At 39.4% G+C, this 17,316-nt stretch overlaps 1 protein-coding gene across 2 annotated transcripts in view; it reads left to right on the top strand.

The window, feature by feature from the left end:
• Positions 1 to 2,062: 2,062 nt before the first annotated feature.
• The window catches only part of LOC145987800 (uncharacterized), a 171,312-nt gene continuing 156,058 nt past the window's right edge, over positions 2,063 to 17,316 (top strand). The window contains exon 1 of one of the 2 annotated variants that reach the window (XM_083122506.1): positions 2,063 to 2,425. In XM_083122506.1, coding sequence (XP_082978632.1) covers positions 2,222 to 2,425 — 204 coding nt within the window. In that variant the 5' untranslated portion in view covers positions 2,063 to 2,221. The remainder of the gene's footprint in view (positions 2,426 to 17,316) is intronic. The other variant, XM_083122505.1, reaches the window with a different exon arrangement.

The raw sequence follows: 17,316 nt of genomic DNA, 5'->3' as shown, positions 1-17,316 counted from the left end.
TAGAAAAATCTGGTGGCCTTCTCTTCTCGATTTTTAGACAGATCTTTAAGATATAATGCCCTAACTCCCAAACGATTTAGAACCAGTTTGTAGTGTTTTGTGTTGGGAGATCTGAGAAGGTAAATATCCTACACGTCAGGCAACCCACTTAACGTTTCTGTATCGCCAGGCTTGCATACACTTAAGGGGAACATGATTTATTTGCATTGCTGTTCAAGTCATTGTATTTATAAAAGCAACATAGTGGGAGGTTTGAACGGAACACGCGGTATAGTGGAACCATAGGCAAAAAAGCCTGCGCAGACCGGCGACTCCTGTGCACGCGAGGCGGGGAGGGGCAGGATGAACCATGCATTCTTATGGCCCGAGCTGAATGGATCGAGGGGAAGGTGCGCGAATGATTTTAGCCGTAGGTTGTTTTGCTTGTGGTCGCTCTATAAAACAATATAATATACAATAGCATAAACAGCATTAGTACAGCCACCTCGGTATCCGAGCGCGTTGATTGGTCTACTTCCGATCTCGCCAAAATTTGACTCCCGACCTAGGAATGGGTTTTGTTCGCGAGTATACCTTCATCAATTTCATCTAAACATTACTCATCGCTGAGATTAGGCAAAAACTGCAGAAAAGCGTCGCTACCTAACCAAAATATGAAATACGACTTTTTAAAACTATTCCGTGGCATGATTTATTTGCTGTTCTCCGGCGGTTATAAAGAATATACCTTGTACTTTCAATAAAAACATAATCATGCTCTTTCTATACAGAACTGCATTGTTCCATTTCTATTTAAAAATTTTATTATATCATTAATTTACGATGGAAATAGTCAAGTTAGCCTATTCAACGTGCAGAAAAATAAAATCATTTTTTTGTTCAGTTAATAAGTTCAAATATGTTTTCGTCAAATAATGGCACTCGAGACACAAAAACTGCGATCAATCGGTGTATGAGCACAACATTTAGTCAACAAAGACGCACGACACACTGCAGAGCTCCCATGTAAACTCATGGTTAGCGCAGTCGCTTTTGTTGCGAGCAGTCCCGAGTTCGATCGGAGTTGTAACATTTCGGTGTTGATCCAGCACGAGGAGAATCGGGTAGCTACTGGAAGGCAAAATACTCTGGCGTGAAAACTGATGAGGCCAGTACAGTACGGAACTCGGAAAGCACCAAAGGGGGAAATGCAAATTCCCATTTTTGTATTTGGACAACTTTTAAAACTAACGTTAAAAATGGTAATTACGGAATATTCTCTTGTGTAACCTGCACCTTTACAATTTCAGCTCTCTCCGGAAAAAAAAATCTGCGTACACACTAGTGACAAGGAGTTTGTTTTTAAGTCCACTTTATGTACAGAAAGGCTAATCGGTACTTGACCTACAGCAGTTTAAAGTGGGGTCCGAACCACTATGTACCTTCACCGGGTATCAAACCAGGTGTATGTGTAAACAGATCCAGTTGTTTGTAAATGTGGAAAATCGGCGTGTTTCTTGGAAAGGTTCTGGAAAAAAAAATCGTTGCCAAGATAGGACCATGGGAGCCTTCAGTCTTGAGCATTGTTATCAGCATTGTTGCACCTGCCTCTTGTGTTGCATCCTTCCCTGCTCGCAATTAAGCCTTGGGGTAATTTCCTTTGTTCCTGAGAGAGAGGTTTGGTAAGTCGTCTGATTTCTGCTGCTGATGTGCGTGATCAGCCTGAGCATCGCCCCCTCCTCTTCCCCTCCTCCTGGCAACCCAAACATCTCCCTCCTGTTTGAAAATCTGGAGGCAGCAGCATCCCCTCCCAGTCTAATTTCGCCTGTCAGGTACTCATATCACGCACTTATCTGCTCCATACTGTTCGCCTACCAGTCTTACGTCTGCTACCTCAATGACCGACATCGGGAACCCGATTTCCAGGAGCCGATTGGTCGGTAGGCGGTCGGGAAAGCCCGTCATTGGCCGAGGAGGTGACGGTCTCGGAGGGAAGGGGAAGTCGGAACCGCCTCCCAGGAAAGGCCCCCTCGGGAGAAAGAGGCGGCGGAAGGATGAAGATACCACGTGCTCGGATCCACAGGTGGTTCTGGCTCACCTGTTAGTCTTTGCGTACTGCATCGTGCGGTAAGGTCGTGGTGAACGGTGTCTGCCTCAGAGACATGATCGGAAGCTACTGGGAAGACGTTGACTGTCACTGAAGACTGTTGTTGTTGTTGTTGTGGACAGTTCGCTTCGCAAGATGGAAACGTGTGTGTTGATACCTCAGGAGTTCTCGCTGGTCCTGACGACCACGGGGATGGACAAGAACGCCAACAAGTTGTACGAGATGCGGGTGAACGTCTGGAGTAACACCAGGATTCCGCAAGGGACGCGGATCTTCCCCTTCCAAGGGACAATTCGCCTGGACAAACTGGAGGTGTACAGCTATCTGGATGACAATGATGTAAGTACCATGCGATTGACAGGCTCTGGTTGTTGTAGCGTGTTGACAGTTTGGGTGTGACGCTGGAATTCAAGTACTGTTTTTAGCCCCCTGCAGATTATCCCTTGTACACATTTGACAGTTGTGGTCTTGGAATTCAAGTGCTGATCCTATCACCCCCTGCAGGTTACCCTTTGCACACATGTTATCAGTTTGGGTGATGCTGGAATTCAAGTACTGATTTCAGCCACTGCAGATTACCCCTTGTATACATGTTGTCAGTTTGGGTGGTGCTGGATTCAAGTACGGTTTTTCAGCCTCCTGCATATTACCCCTTGTACAAATATTGACAGTTTTGATGGCACTGAAATTCACGAATTCTTTCCGCTTCCTATAGATTTCCCATTGTATTTTGAGTCTCCTGCAGACTGTTGGTTGGTTGTTATGTACACATTGTTAATGAACTGCGCTTATAGCTACCAATATCCACAATTGTTTTGCCGTTTTGAACACAGAATGGGTAATGTGTTCCCCCGAGTTTGGACACAGACCTGAATGGTTAATTGAATTTTAATATAAAGGGATAGTTTAAATAGAATATTAGTTGTGAGAAATGGAGGAAATTCGTGCAAAATAATGCGGACAAGACTTACAAGTGCTTTTAAAGCAGCCAAAGCGGTGGGAATAATGGATGACATCATCGGTTGTAAACAAATCCCCACCCCACAAAGATTCACTAGCGCATAGATGTAAATTTTCTCGCTAGATGGAGGGTCTCCCCGATGGCGCAGTGGTAGCGTCATCGCCTTGTAATCTAGGGGTACCGGGTTCGATACCCGGTGGAGGCACATTGTGGTTCGGATCCCACTTTAAACTGTAGGTCCAGTCCTGATTAGCCTTACTGTGCATAAAGTGGACTTAAAACACCAATTCAATCAATCTCGCTAGATGGAACATATCTAATTAGTTTCAACAAATTCCTTTAGTTGCTTGTTTAAATATTCTCTCAACAAAAATTGTGATTTTTTTATAGATATTAATCTATCATTAGTCAACCTAAGCCTGTAATATAATTTGTATTTAACAGGCCCCCATTAAACATCCCAGAAATTTATTTTACACTGCTGAATTTTTTGCTTAAGATTAGTTAATGCACTTTTAAATACACTGCTTGTGAAATAAACATAAGTATTATATTCTCCATTGTTAAAATTGATGAATTTTAAATCTTATTGTGACTTTCAATAGAAGAGGTAATTATGTTTAGGTCGCTTCCGAAGCACGACGAGCGTCTTTAGCAGGTTGGGGGGGGAGGGGTCATCCAACGATCCAGTGCATTATTGTGTACATGATATTAGTGCACAACATGTCCCCTCCAATAACTAAAAGATAACGACGTTCTACAATAGAAAACCGAACATTTAACTGTCACTTTATAATGTAGCAACTTCACTGCGCAAATTGATTAAATTTCTATCGTGAAGATTTAAATCCACTGCTTGCTTTTGGATAATATTACACAAACTTTCATTAATATTTCTCTTTTCAATGTGGTATTTGTTCCTCAGCTCGACAAAGGCAGAAACAATATCTCTCCTTCCTCGAACACACACACCATTATGCCATATTTTAATTGCATCTTTAATGGTGGATGTTGATGTTGAGGACGACGGTAAATTAATTGACATATAGCATTATTCTGAACTTAACAGAAATGTTTAAGTGGAAAGACGGGAATATCGGTATTGTAAAGGATTGATACAATAAAGTTATAAAAATTCTGAAGTGTTTACCTATTTTTAAAGTTATTACACATCTTATTTCATGCAGTGTGTGTTCTGGGCGGTAAACTTATCTTACTGATTGATTGATTGATTTGCTGTATCTTACTTCGCTTTTTCTGCTACTTTTGGCTAATTTGCGAAGATGGGGATGAGTGATGATATGATGAAATTGATGAATGGACACTCACAAACATCCATGCCCAGGCCAGGATTCGAACCCGGGACCCCTGGCGTCGTAGCGCGATGTGCTAACAACTCCGCCACCGGAGCCGGCACTTATCTTACTGAAATGTACAACAAATTTTTAATGTGTCGCTCACAATTTCAAACGCAATCTGCCTAATAATGAGTGCACATGAAATACTGCAGCTATTGATATCGACATCGTACCTTTCTGATCCTTATCCCGGTAGTAACGTTGTCGCTTTGTAGTCAAGAGGGGGCCTGGATTCGATACCATGTGAAGATTGCTTTCTATGTGATATCTCCTTCTAAACGATTATGTCAAAGGTAAAGAAGCTTTTCTTATTGTTGTTTTAAGTCCAATTAATACTCTGGGAACTGGGCGTACAGTTTAGAGAGGAATACCAATCATTGCACTAAGCTCTCGCCGGGAATTGAAACCGAGACACCATGAATACAACCTGTTCCACTACGCTATCGGGGAGTTACATCAGGAAAATGTCATGTGGAAAATAAGGTTGTCCCCTGCGCACTACACCGTGTCGTGAAGGAACATGAGAGTGGATGTGACGAGGTAGGGCTTTACACATTCTCGATCTCTAGCATAGTAGAGGTGGTATGAACTTCCCCTGCACGGTCCTTATCTGCCACGGTTGTTCCGAGGCCCCTGTTGACGAGACGCAAGGTCATATCAGAGTCGCTTACGCGACGGATTGTCTTCTGCCTTAAATTGCCAATACAGGAGCTCGAAGCTTGGGTGCCAACGTGCCAGTCAGATACCCTACACTACATACATTATATTAATAAATTACCTGGAATTTATAATGTAGGAAGGAAACGTAGCAAATACTCTTTGTAGATTCACTTTATCAGCCATAACGATAACTAATATGTTGTTACCATAGTTATGTAAATTATGCCAATAGTGTTATGCAACAATAAAAAAAAACATTATTGAACATTGTATATGAACACAATATACCATTTTAAGATTAAGAAGATAGTTTGTAGATGGTATCCATTAGGTTTTAAGGAAATTAACAAGAAAATATTTATATTAATTTGTGTTGTAGCAGAGAACACACACACACACACACATACATAGCCTACACACACTCGTCCACACACAGAATCACAATCAGAAGTGACACTTGAAATTCAACGACTAGGAATTCAAAAAGTCTGGGAAATTTTTTCTTTACAAGTTCCTAAAACTCCAAAGCCCCATCTGATCTGATAAACCTATTAACAATGTTTAACAAATCAGTTGCACAAAAAATTCCCATTAATATGCAATATTAATTCGGCATTGTCTACTGTCTAGTTATTCTAGCACTCTTTCGAGAGAGCGCCTCTACTCTCGTCTTCAGATGAACAATATATTTTTGTCGGTGGTGAGGATCTAACTTACATTACACCTGTAATATACCACAAATCCTGTGAGCTAACCAACTATTCGACAGTGTACTGGATGCGACAGATCTCTCGAAACGCTCGTATAAGTAAAAGGAGTAGGCAATTGATAATCCAGTTAACATTACATGTTAATAATTGCCGCTAACATTGAGAGAATTAATACTTGAAGCTTTCCTGGCAGCGAATGATGAAGAGATTTTCTCTGGATAACAGCCAGGCCAGTTTTGCATATGATTTCTAGATTTCCAGAGCTAATATTTATCTTATCTTCAGGGATTGAAGTGTAACGATGAGCGCGGACCGCAGAGAAGACGCTGCACGCGACCGCTCCGCCATCTATAATTCAAATCCAGAACTCATTACCCACTGCAATCCGATTCCTGATTATGTGAATGGCTTTAGCTTTCGAAAACTCTGAAGCATATCCGGGACTCATCTCGGTTTTCCTAGAGTCTCTTCATTTAGAGAATTGTTAAAAATTCTCATTCAAACCCCTACTACTTTTTACCACTTCTTATATATCGAACGAATTGAATGTGTCATAATGTTTAGTAATATGCCACAATAATTGAGTTGCAACAGAACACAAGAAATGAGTGTGACGTTAGTTAACAGTCATTCCAGCCTCATAACCATTTGAGATACGACTTCAGACATTTAGACCTCTTAAACAGCAGAATATAAACAAAATGCAATGTTACTCGAAACATTATGTAATAACTCAACTGCATATGTAATTAAAACACCTGATACGTTGTCAAATAAGCACGAGTAGCTTATTTGTAAAAAGTAAGCAGTCTGGCGTTACTAATATTGGACTGGCTGTAAGAATTTTAACACGCAAAGTGTACCTGTAGTTCCGTGAATTATATCTGTGAAATTCTACCTAAATGTTAAGGTCAAAGCTGGAAGAAAAAATAGCAAAAATTCAGTTACAAAATTTCGCAGACTACATAATCACGAAACATATCATGAGAAGTATAATTGCTTAAAACTCAGCAATTACACTCACGCAAAACAAGACGGTAGTTGGTGTTTATTCGATCCTGAAACGTTCAAGGCACAATATAATGAACAGGGTGTGAATTTTGCTCGTTTGCCTTTCCATTGTATTAAAACATAGGTTTTAGTGTTTTTATTTCGTCTCGTGTTGTTTCATGTCTGATAACGCATTTTTATGGCGCCCATTTTGCAAATCTTAAAAATTCATATTTTGGTATTATTAGCTTAACTCTGCTTTCTCTCTCTACTCTGAACAAGGTAATCTCTTGTTCTTTTAGTGTCCCTGCAACAATTTCATGTAACCACCAATCACAATCATTGTCGCGATTAGCGAGAAAAGAACAGGAAAGCGACGCAAAAAAATTAAAAAATACAAAAAGACTTTTAAAAAGTCAAGTCAATTATTGTGCATCTAAGATAATTAACACGTCACAAGTTTATATTCACTGTTGTGGTGCCTTTTCTATTTATCTTGCAATGCTTTTAAGTGACTATTTTTCATCAATTTTGCTGCCACTCCGGCTATTTATATTACAAGTTCTTAGTGCATCTAAATCCGCAAAAATGTGAATGTTGTAATGATACGGCGTCAAGATATCCGTACATTTACGCTGCTTTTCGCTGAATGCTACGCTATAAACCAGTAATGGGAGAAAACTAACGGAAAACAAATTACAATGGAGCATAACTAAGGAATCGAGTCTCGGATCACGACACGAGTATTCTTAGCGATTGACCTTCTCTTTATTTCATCATCTAATCATCACGATTAACCTAACCTAAGAGCGACGTAAAATAACAACAAAGGGTATGTTGTACACGGCATATATATCTAGCGCAACGCAGTAATTTCACTGTACAGTCAAAAGCAAATATAAGCGTGTATAATACATATACAACGTACATTCACTTACAGGTAAAGCTAAGCTAAGTTATTACACATTTTTCTCTTCAGTGTAAGCTAATTGTTTTTAAAAGGTAGACAACTGGGCAAACAAACGAACGATCACATGCTTCCTCTACAAAAACGTTGTACAAAGTAATCAATATTGCCAGCCTTAATAGCAAAGTGGTTAGAGTAGCGCATGTTCTAGGTAGCAACCCATTTCTTTCATTCATTTCATCAATTCACCAGCCGTCTCCATCGTCGCAAATAATCCTGAGAAGTTGTTAGCGATGTATGCCACCAAAAAGAACAATACAAAGAATTGATATTCCCAATAATTTTGGGGTACAGTCATCTGCAATAAAAATGTGGCCCCTAGATCCTGAAACACCCGCTTACCTATTTGGCGTTATTTGCGCTGCCCAAATCTATAAGGCCGAAGTTTCTGTAGAAAAGAATATAGGAAATTCGATCATCGCCTTATAGTTAGGCAACACACACAACGACATGCAGGAGAGTGATTTTTTTTTTTCAGGATTCACGTGTGGCATTTTCATTGCTGGTGACTTTGCGTACTATCTTACATTAATCATTGGTTCTCTTTTGGGCGTCTTAATGCATACATTTTAACTATTGCTTTCAACTTATTCCGGTGTATTGTCATATTCTCAAAATCCTCATTCTCCGCTATCTCTCCTCGACTTATTTTCATCCTCGTCTCTATTCCTTTATCGTTTCTTTTCTTTTTGTAATGCTATTAAACATTTTTGTTAGTGCTTTCTTATTCTGCTTTAAGTACATCTCTGTTTTTATCTAAAACCATATTTCCTTAACTTTTCCAAGTTTTTTTTTTAAAGCTCTTAATCTTGTTTTTATTTACAAACCTTCCTTAACTACTCTCTTCTGCACATTGGGAAGGGCTCCTTGACGTAGTGGTGCCTCCCTGATGTCGCCGTGGAAGCGTCATTGCCTTGTAATCAAGGGGACCTGGATTCGATACCCGGTGGAGGCACAAGTGATCCGGATTCCACTTTAAACTGTAGGTCCAGTTCCGATTAGCCTTGCTGTGCATAAAGTGGACTTACAACAGCAACTCAAACCAAAAGAAACTCAAATCCTTGACGTAGTGTTTAGCAAAGCGCGTTCGATCGATCTCCATTCAGTAGTGTTTAATTGGAAAAGTTAGTTTTACATCCACTTCATGCTCGGGGTCAATGGGGATTGGACCTACTGTTAAATGTGCCATGTGCTTCCACAGGGAATCGAACCCGGCGATGACAAGGCGACATCGTTAGCCACCACGGTATCGTAAGACTCACGGGTCATCTGTAGATGTGAAGAAAATACGTTAAATAATTAAATCGTTTCCATCCCCTCAGTCGGAACCAGGTCAATCTTATTCTTACCCACTCTTTCCGTGCACGCGTATCATCTGCATACGGAAGTACGAGACAAAGTGGCTTATTCTTCCTTCCACGCCCGCACCGTGAGCTTGTCGTCCGCTGGGAAAACATCTTCTTGCGACAGAGGAAAAAATCCCTGCCGAAAGGGAAGGGGGCGGGGGAGATTGGGTCACGTGCCGCAACCAATGTCACGGGCGAAAGCCGCGTCATTGTGGGGAACTTGGCCGTGGAGTTATCCATTGAAATCTTCTCCCTTCCTCCCCCACCTGGACACACTCCACCCAACCAGAAAATGACTGACATTTAATATGCTTCATACGGTTCGCCTCACGTGTCATGCTTTCACTTGAACACTATTCAAATCGCCGGAAAAGTTCGTTTTTCCAATGAGTAATTCCAAAATTTCGCATCTTATATGTACACCATATTTTTACCTACCATGCATGCACTACAACAATTCTGCAGTTATTTTATTTTACAATTGGAACACTGCAAAAATTCGAATGTAATTGCAACTTTAAATGTTTTCACTGTAAAGAAATAGTCATCAGTTTTACCTACAAGAAGTACGCTATAAGATTTCGATAGCTATTTCCACCTTAATTTTTCCTACAAAATGTGTACTGCAAAAACTGTACAGTAGTTTTAAACTATAATATGGACATTTCAAACAATGCTACAGTAATTTTACCTACAAAGCGTATGATAAAAAATCTTGATGGGAATTTAATCTCTAATATGTGCACTGCAAAAATTCGATGCTGCTAATTTTCTAATGCTGTATTTTTGGTGCATAAAGAACTGCATAAAATTGTGTTTTTATCAGCTGCTGTTGTCCGTGTGATACATTAAAATGTATCAATTGAACAGATCAGACACGATCATTTCAAAGAAACCAAAAATGACACATTTAACCGTGTCAATTGTTGCACGAAAACTGCATTAATTTTGATTTGACGTAGTTCAAGTCCTCAGTATTATGAGATAAAAAAATATTGCCGCAAAGCGTTTAGAAAGTTACTATTTTTGCAGTATAAATATACGTCTTGTGTGTATGACATTCAGAGGACCCGTTTCTCTCTCTGTGAAGGTGACCATTTAAAATTAGAAGTAAGTTCCATTGCACTATAATAAACCCTATCCTGTTTGAAGATGAAAATATAGATGTCAGTAAAATCAAAGTGAACGATTATGCTCGCAATAAATGCACTTATAATGAAATAAATAGATTTTAAAATTAAACTTTTACTTCTATTTTTATCAAATTCTAATTTGTTCATTAGATTTAGAGAGTTCAAATTAGAAAGTAATTACAAATGTAAGTAATAACTTCGTTTCTCGTTACTGAAAAAAGTAACTAGTTAAAGTGACCGTATGTCGAAAAAGTAATGGTTACAGTAAACGTCACTTGCCACTGAGTTACAAGTAAATCGCTACTTTCAAACACTGTTACCATTCATGATTAATTTCCGTTTGGATATGACAAATATTTCATTAAATGATTTGAATTATGATCATTTAATGACAGATTTTAAATGAAACGCAATACAAGCTTGGGAAATGAGATACCATCACTAACTGCAGACGTTGGGGGCGGAGGAAATTATTGTTTAACGCTGGGAAAAAAATCTAAGGGTTTCCCACGTGTAGGTAAAGAATGAAAGTGGTTCAAGAGTGCACTTTCGTTTGTTGTGTCTTAAATAATGGTTTGCTGTAAAACATTTAGTGGAAAAATGACCCTTATAAGTACTAAGATCGTCAGTCAGAAAATAACCATTGCCGTTTTTTTCAAATATTAACGGGCATTACTTAAAACTAATCTAAATGACGCAAGTCCTCCGTGTGCCTTTATTCCGGCTCGTGACACACGAGTCCCATCGCCGCTGTTTTATGGCTGTCGAGACCAAATCCCGCTTCTCATTCTATTCAAGGCGTTCCCCAATTGTCCTCATAATGCTTGGTCAACACCGACATTTTGTAGGCTCCTACCAAGAATCGAACCCGGGGCCGTTTGCACCAAAGGCAAGAGCGCTAACCATTTGGGGACGCCGGACATTATATAGTTACATTATTTAATGTACTTGTGATGAGACATATATTTGTAGTGTACGGAAATTATAGCTAATCATTATCTCTCATTATGCACAATAAAATATTCAAATTTAAATAAAAGAACGGTTGCGTCAATTTTTTTGAAAATTAAGATTCAGGCTGTTAAATTTGAACTGTAGAACTGTAGAATATAATCAATTTTACAGTAACTTATAACAGTGCAGTGGAGATCCCGTTGACATTATAATGTGAATTATGTACTCCGTCCCAGATATCTGTGGAGCAGACGAAGGAGAACAAGTCTCTGCGGCGAGACGGCTCCACCAATGAACAGTGAGAGGAACGGGATTGCGTAATAGGGGGAGCGACTGGCGTTACCCGCTTTCACTGCTTCGCTCTCTCTATTTCCCTCCTCCTTCTCTGTCTTTATGCGCGGCCCTGCTCCACAGTTATCTGGGACAGGGTATAGCACAATGTAAGGTAAACTAACCCATATGTTCGTATGTGTTCCTACATTTTATGAGTCTGTAATATAATATCGTCCATTAGACAAAGAGAATCGAGTTAACAAACCAGTGGGAAAATTGCGATTTTTCTCCATTAAAATCTAGTTACTGGGAAAGGGATATCTTTCAATTGCATGTAAAAAAATATTCCGCCAGATGTCACTCACTTTAAAATGATTCCCTTTTTTTCTTATTTTTTCTTTCACATTATTATTTTCTTCTTTCCAAATAAAATCCTTCTCTTCTAGATTTTTAGATAATATATCTCTGCCCATTCTCTCCCATTTCCTTTACATTTTCGCCTCAGTTCCTGCCTTATTACGTTTAACTTTTCGTTCCCATTTTGATGTTTTTTTTGCCATTGTATATTTCTAGTTTTGTTACCATGGATCTCATTGTGAACAACTATTTTGCCTACTATTTTATTTATTTCAATTGTCATATATATTGGATTTCTTTCTTTCATTTATTGGACTTTTTAAAATATATTTATGGTGCACACAACCGAAATTTATAATTATTATCTGTCTGTGATATTGAAATTTTGATTACGCAGTATATTTTCATATTTTAATTTCTTTGCCTCTGCCGATTATTGGAATTTGTTTTGAGTGTAGGAGCCATCGATCGTTTCACAATGTATCTTCTATTCAAGAATTTTTTTAAAAAAAGACTAGTTGTTTATTCTCTGCCGTTTTGCTAGTATGTAAGGAACAAGATTCTTATTTCAGTTCAATATGTACACGCTATGGCTTATTCTTTTCGGTATATCTACAATTTTCTTCAAGATGTGCTTTTAGCATATTTTCCAAAGTTCGGACCGTACATCCGTATTGAACATTAAATTTTCTCTACATGTGCCTATGTGGGGTCAGGACCGTGCAGTTAGTAACACTGCAGCACACCTTATTGTCTGCATAATATTGTGCACCTTCTTGTAAAATGAAGGAAGACTTTTTACTTAAGATTTGCATGAGGAAGTTTTGAGCTCGGAAAAGCCGTTCTGTTTTCGTGGGATGAACCTGAACTGATCTTATTCGGCTAAGACACATACCCCACTTCGCCTTTCCTTAGTTTCTTTTAGGTGTCAGAATACAAATGAGTCTCATTGAAACAAATGACAAACGCCAAGGCCAGAAACACTTCCTTTTACCGCTGCCCTCTATGGCTCACATACCCAAACAAAAGTAAAGAACAGTTGACATACGATACTTTTAATTGGCGCGAGGTTGTCAATTGCCTACAATTTGCGTATGACAAGGTAATTAAGATGCAGCGTTAACAAGCAGGTGTCGCCATAATTGGATTCGAGCGTGGAGCAAGCAAAGTTTCCTGTGTATGAATCAGGGGAATTGTGGGTGTGATTCACAAAATTCCCGTCATTCTTTCGTGTCATGTGGACCTCTAGCGATTAAACTGAGAACTTGCAAACGCCCGGGAAGGTCGCGGCAAAGATATTTCAAGTGTTTTTCGAGCGATTGTGGTTAATAAGGCGCCTGAAGACAGCCAATAGGCAGCCATCTTCTAAAGCAGACAGCCGAAAATTTCCATAAATGTCAACGCCTGGCGAAGGAGTGAAGAAATTGAGAAAATGGACGATATACCAAGTTGATGGTAGCAGATGTTCGTTTCAGAAAGACCACGAAACGGCAGTTTTCCATAATCTGCAACACCACACCTAACAATCTGTGCCTTTCACCATTGGCAGATTTTCTTGGTAAGGAGCCAGGAGCATATAAAATAGCCACCACCATTTGACAACGAATACATAAAATTTAGGAGCAAAAGCTGAAAACTTAGTAGAAGCAGTGCAAAGTGAAAATCGTACACTTGTTATAAGATCAGGACAAATCCCATAGTCCCGATAAAGATGGCAAAGCTAAAGAAGTACTACTTCTTGTAAAGAACACTGAGAATTGTCCAGTAATCTGAACTTCCAAATTTTTTTCCACTACATTTTCAAGCGAAATGCATAGTCGCCAAAGAAATCGCTCCCTGAAAGATTCTTTTAGGCACATAATTATAATTTGCAGTGCCATTTGTGACGTGCAAATCAACACTCTATTCTTGGTGCATCATGATCAAAAAATTAAGATATGATAGTTAGTTAGCCAACACGGTTGAAATTTGAGCACAATAAAGAAAATGTCATTCTCAGTTTATGAGCTGGTTCGTGCTGAATCTGTTGGAAATTATCTTCAAATTCTTCCCAAATGACCAAAACACCAATTAAATTTTCTTCATGTTCAGCAGGTACGAACTCATCATGCTCCCTGCGTTGTGGAACCCATCTTGATCGATGCTTACATCCACAAGTACCATTCAGTCCGGACAATGGACTCTTGGAGTATAGGATAGTCAGGGAATCGCAATTATAAAAGGATAATATAAATAGATTACCGTAACTACACGGCGATAAATGTTTCCGTAAAATTCATAATATTCGACCATAAAAATTTAAGTCTGGAATTTTACATATTAAATTCAAAGTATTAACGGTAGTTAACAATAATTATTTTAATTTCGATAATAATGTTTTGATATATTTATGGTGCAATCATAATCTATCCGTATGCAAGATAAAAATATTTCAATTTAAATTATAAAGTTGTTTTTTTCTTGTCTCAATTTTGCACAATAGACCTATAACATTTATGAATGTGCGTGTATGTTAAATATTCCTCAAGCAGTTACGGACGCCATCTGTACTTCTTATTCTAGGTACAGGACAGAGAGGGGCGACATGAAAAAAACGGTTGCGAACCGTTTATGTAAATTAACAAGCTGACTATTAAATTTTAACAGTAGAATACTAGAATACTGTAAAGTTGATGGAGTAGACATTTTCACAGTGCTAGATGACTTCTCAGATTCCTAAGTTGCTCTTTTCATAAAGAGGGTGAACGAGAATTTGAAAACATTTCGTTAAGTTAATAATAGAAGAAAAATAATGGCTCCATATGTCTGAAGCACACTTTACACTGTCTCGGAATGCAACCGAAATGAGAGCCGTGTGAAATCATACGCGAGGGAGTGTAATTTGGCGGTTGCTTTCGTCGGAGGTATGTAACATTCACTTTCAGTGTCACACTCTGAGAACTGAAGCACTTGGTTTTCACTAGACGAAACGGGACTGTGGGAATCACCTAACTTTCCAGATCAAGATACTGAAGGTCGTTTACCCTTGCGGAGGCAATGAAAACATACAGCTCTGACAATTATTGTCTCATTGTTGAGAACACGCTTTACATTGTTTGGTCACAGGTTCGACTCTGCGCATGTGAATTCTGAAATATTGACTCCAAGCATTTTTTCAGAGTTACTAATCTTTGGATGGTCCTCCATAATGCAATATATAGTATACTCTATGCTGCTGACCCAGGCTACTTTTTGGTGCGCTACCCTGTACATTGACGAACTATACTATGCAAGCGAGTTCCTTGTGAAACTTTGAAATATGTCTATCTGGCAGTACACTGTAAAAAATCTGACTGAGAAATGACGGTCTACAGTGCTGGAAGTTACAGTCAAATTTTCAATATTCTATATCTTAAATTTAGCAGTCTGCCTGTTAATTGACAAAATAATTACTGGAGAAATACGGTATAGGACAGTCAATTACCACTGCCATCCAATAGTATGATCTGTTTTAAAGTATTAACTTACTCTAATTAATGTACCTACTTTAATGACCCACTTTTCAGAAATATGTTCATGGTGTAGGTAACTGTAACTTATGGTTATTATTTACCTTTATGCACGATAAAATATAGAAATTTACATTAAAAACGGTTGCGTCCAGTTATTATTATTTTAAAATTAACAGACAGAGTGTTAAATTTTAACGGTTTATATTGTAAACTTTATGTTATGACTATTTTCATTATTTTTTCTCTTGCATCCTATGTGTTGTCAACAGCTTGTTTTGAGTTTTCTTTCAATTCTTGAAGCTCTTATTGGGTCAAATAAAATGCGCGAACATGTTGATGGACAGTTTGGACGGTAATCCTAATGGATCCCACTGTATCAACTGCTGATTTTGCACAGCCAACATCGTTAGGTCGTTAAGGCTAATTCGACGAAGGTCGATCTCTGCATGCGGTGATAGGAAGAGTTGGAGAAACCAATTGTTAAAAAATTGTCAGTTCGTGGCTTTCATTCAGGTTTTATCTATTGTTGGCCAGTTCCGAACTTAAATTTCAGCATACATCTTGAAAATATCCATGGGAGTCTGAACGAAGAGGGGCGTTACAACCTGGGTAAAATGAAGCAGTGTTTCAGAGGAAAATGACTTTCCTGTCTTTCCCGTCCCCTACGGAAAAATCCTGCAGTCGTCAATGAAAGCATAATTTCAAGATCACCATTATGTATCACCGACTGTTTTGATTGGTTGATTTCGTTTATTTTACTTCGCTTTTCTGTTACTTTTGACTAATCGCGAAGATGAGGATGAGTGATAATACGATGAAATTGATGAAGTGACACTCACAAATAACATTGCATCCGGGAGCCCTGGCGTCGTAGCGCGCTGTGCTAACCATTCCGCAACGGAGGTCGGCACCTAATGTTTTGCAAACATCCTCAAACTACTGGCTAACGCTTGTAGATAATTTGCTTAAAATTTCAGAACGTTTGCCAGGCAAGTGAATGCCCATCTACTTCTGTCGTAGAATAACTTGTCAAGAGCCGACCACTGAGAACATGGACATAAAAGGCTGTCTCTTGATCCAAATCAACAAGGAATATCCATTCCCCTCTTTCCCCATAATGTAGTTCGCCTTGTCTTCTGAGGTTCCGACCCGCAGAGGCGTCCGTTGCTTTCTTACGACATCTGATAATTGTCCCCCGTCAATACCGATTTATCCCCCCCCCCCCCGTGGCTGCGCCGTCGCTAATAAAGCCACAACCGCTCTTCCGTGCTGGACGCCTGCAACAAAGCTCCGGTCTGTCGGGGCAGCTTTGTCATCGGGTGCGCCGGAGCGAAGGGTCTTCCAATCTTCGACGGCCAGTCGCCTGGAAAATCCGTCGACTGAGATTCTCTCACCTCCGTCGGTTGTTGACTCGTCGAAGGCTTGTTGCTCACAAGCAACTACATTTCCCGCTAGAACGTCATTAACTTTAGACTGTTTTGGATCCCCGATTCCTCCGATTAACTAATTACCATATTATAACCCAAATGTTCGGTAAAGTACAGCAATTCTGGTTCTTCTAACTCCAAAAATGTAGGCAAAAATTGGACAGATAGTAGATCCAATCAGACACGTATTGATTGATTGAGTGAGTTGATGTTTTAAGTCCACTTTATTCACAGTAAGGCTAATCGAGACTGGACCTACAGTTTAAAGTGGGATCCAATCCACTATGTGGCTCCACCGGGTATCGAACACGAGATTCCTTGATTACAAGGCGACGACGTTACCACTACACCAGGGGTCTTCAACTCGTCAGACAGTGCGGGCCACATTAACAATTTCAATAATGCTCGCGGGCCGCGAAGCTACACTACTGTATTGAGAACTGTAAGATGCTGCCATCTACCATTTATTTAATCCGGTTTTTATGTTAACTTAATTTTCAAACGGGGACGGCCCACGACAAAGAGCTCTGCGGGCCACCCCTGCACTACACCATCGGAGAGGCAATTCATCGGACACGTATCTAGAACCAAATATTTCGGTAG

Source organism: Lepisma saccharinum, chromosome 5, assembly GCF_977018435.1.
Source record: "Lepisma saccharinum chromosome 5, izLepSacc3.1, whole genome shotgun sequence".
Classification (NCBI taxonomy): domain Eukaryota; kingdom Metazoa; phylum Arthropoda; class Insecta; order Zygentoma; family Lepismatidae; genus Lepisma; species Lepisma saccharinum.
Note: the sequence above shows the minus strand (reverse complement) of the source record. Positions and strands in the feature narration are given on the sequence as shown.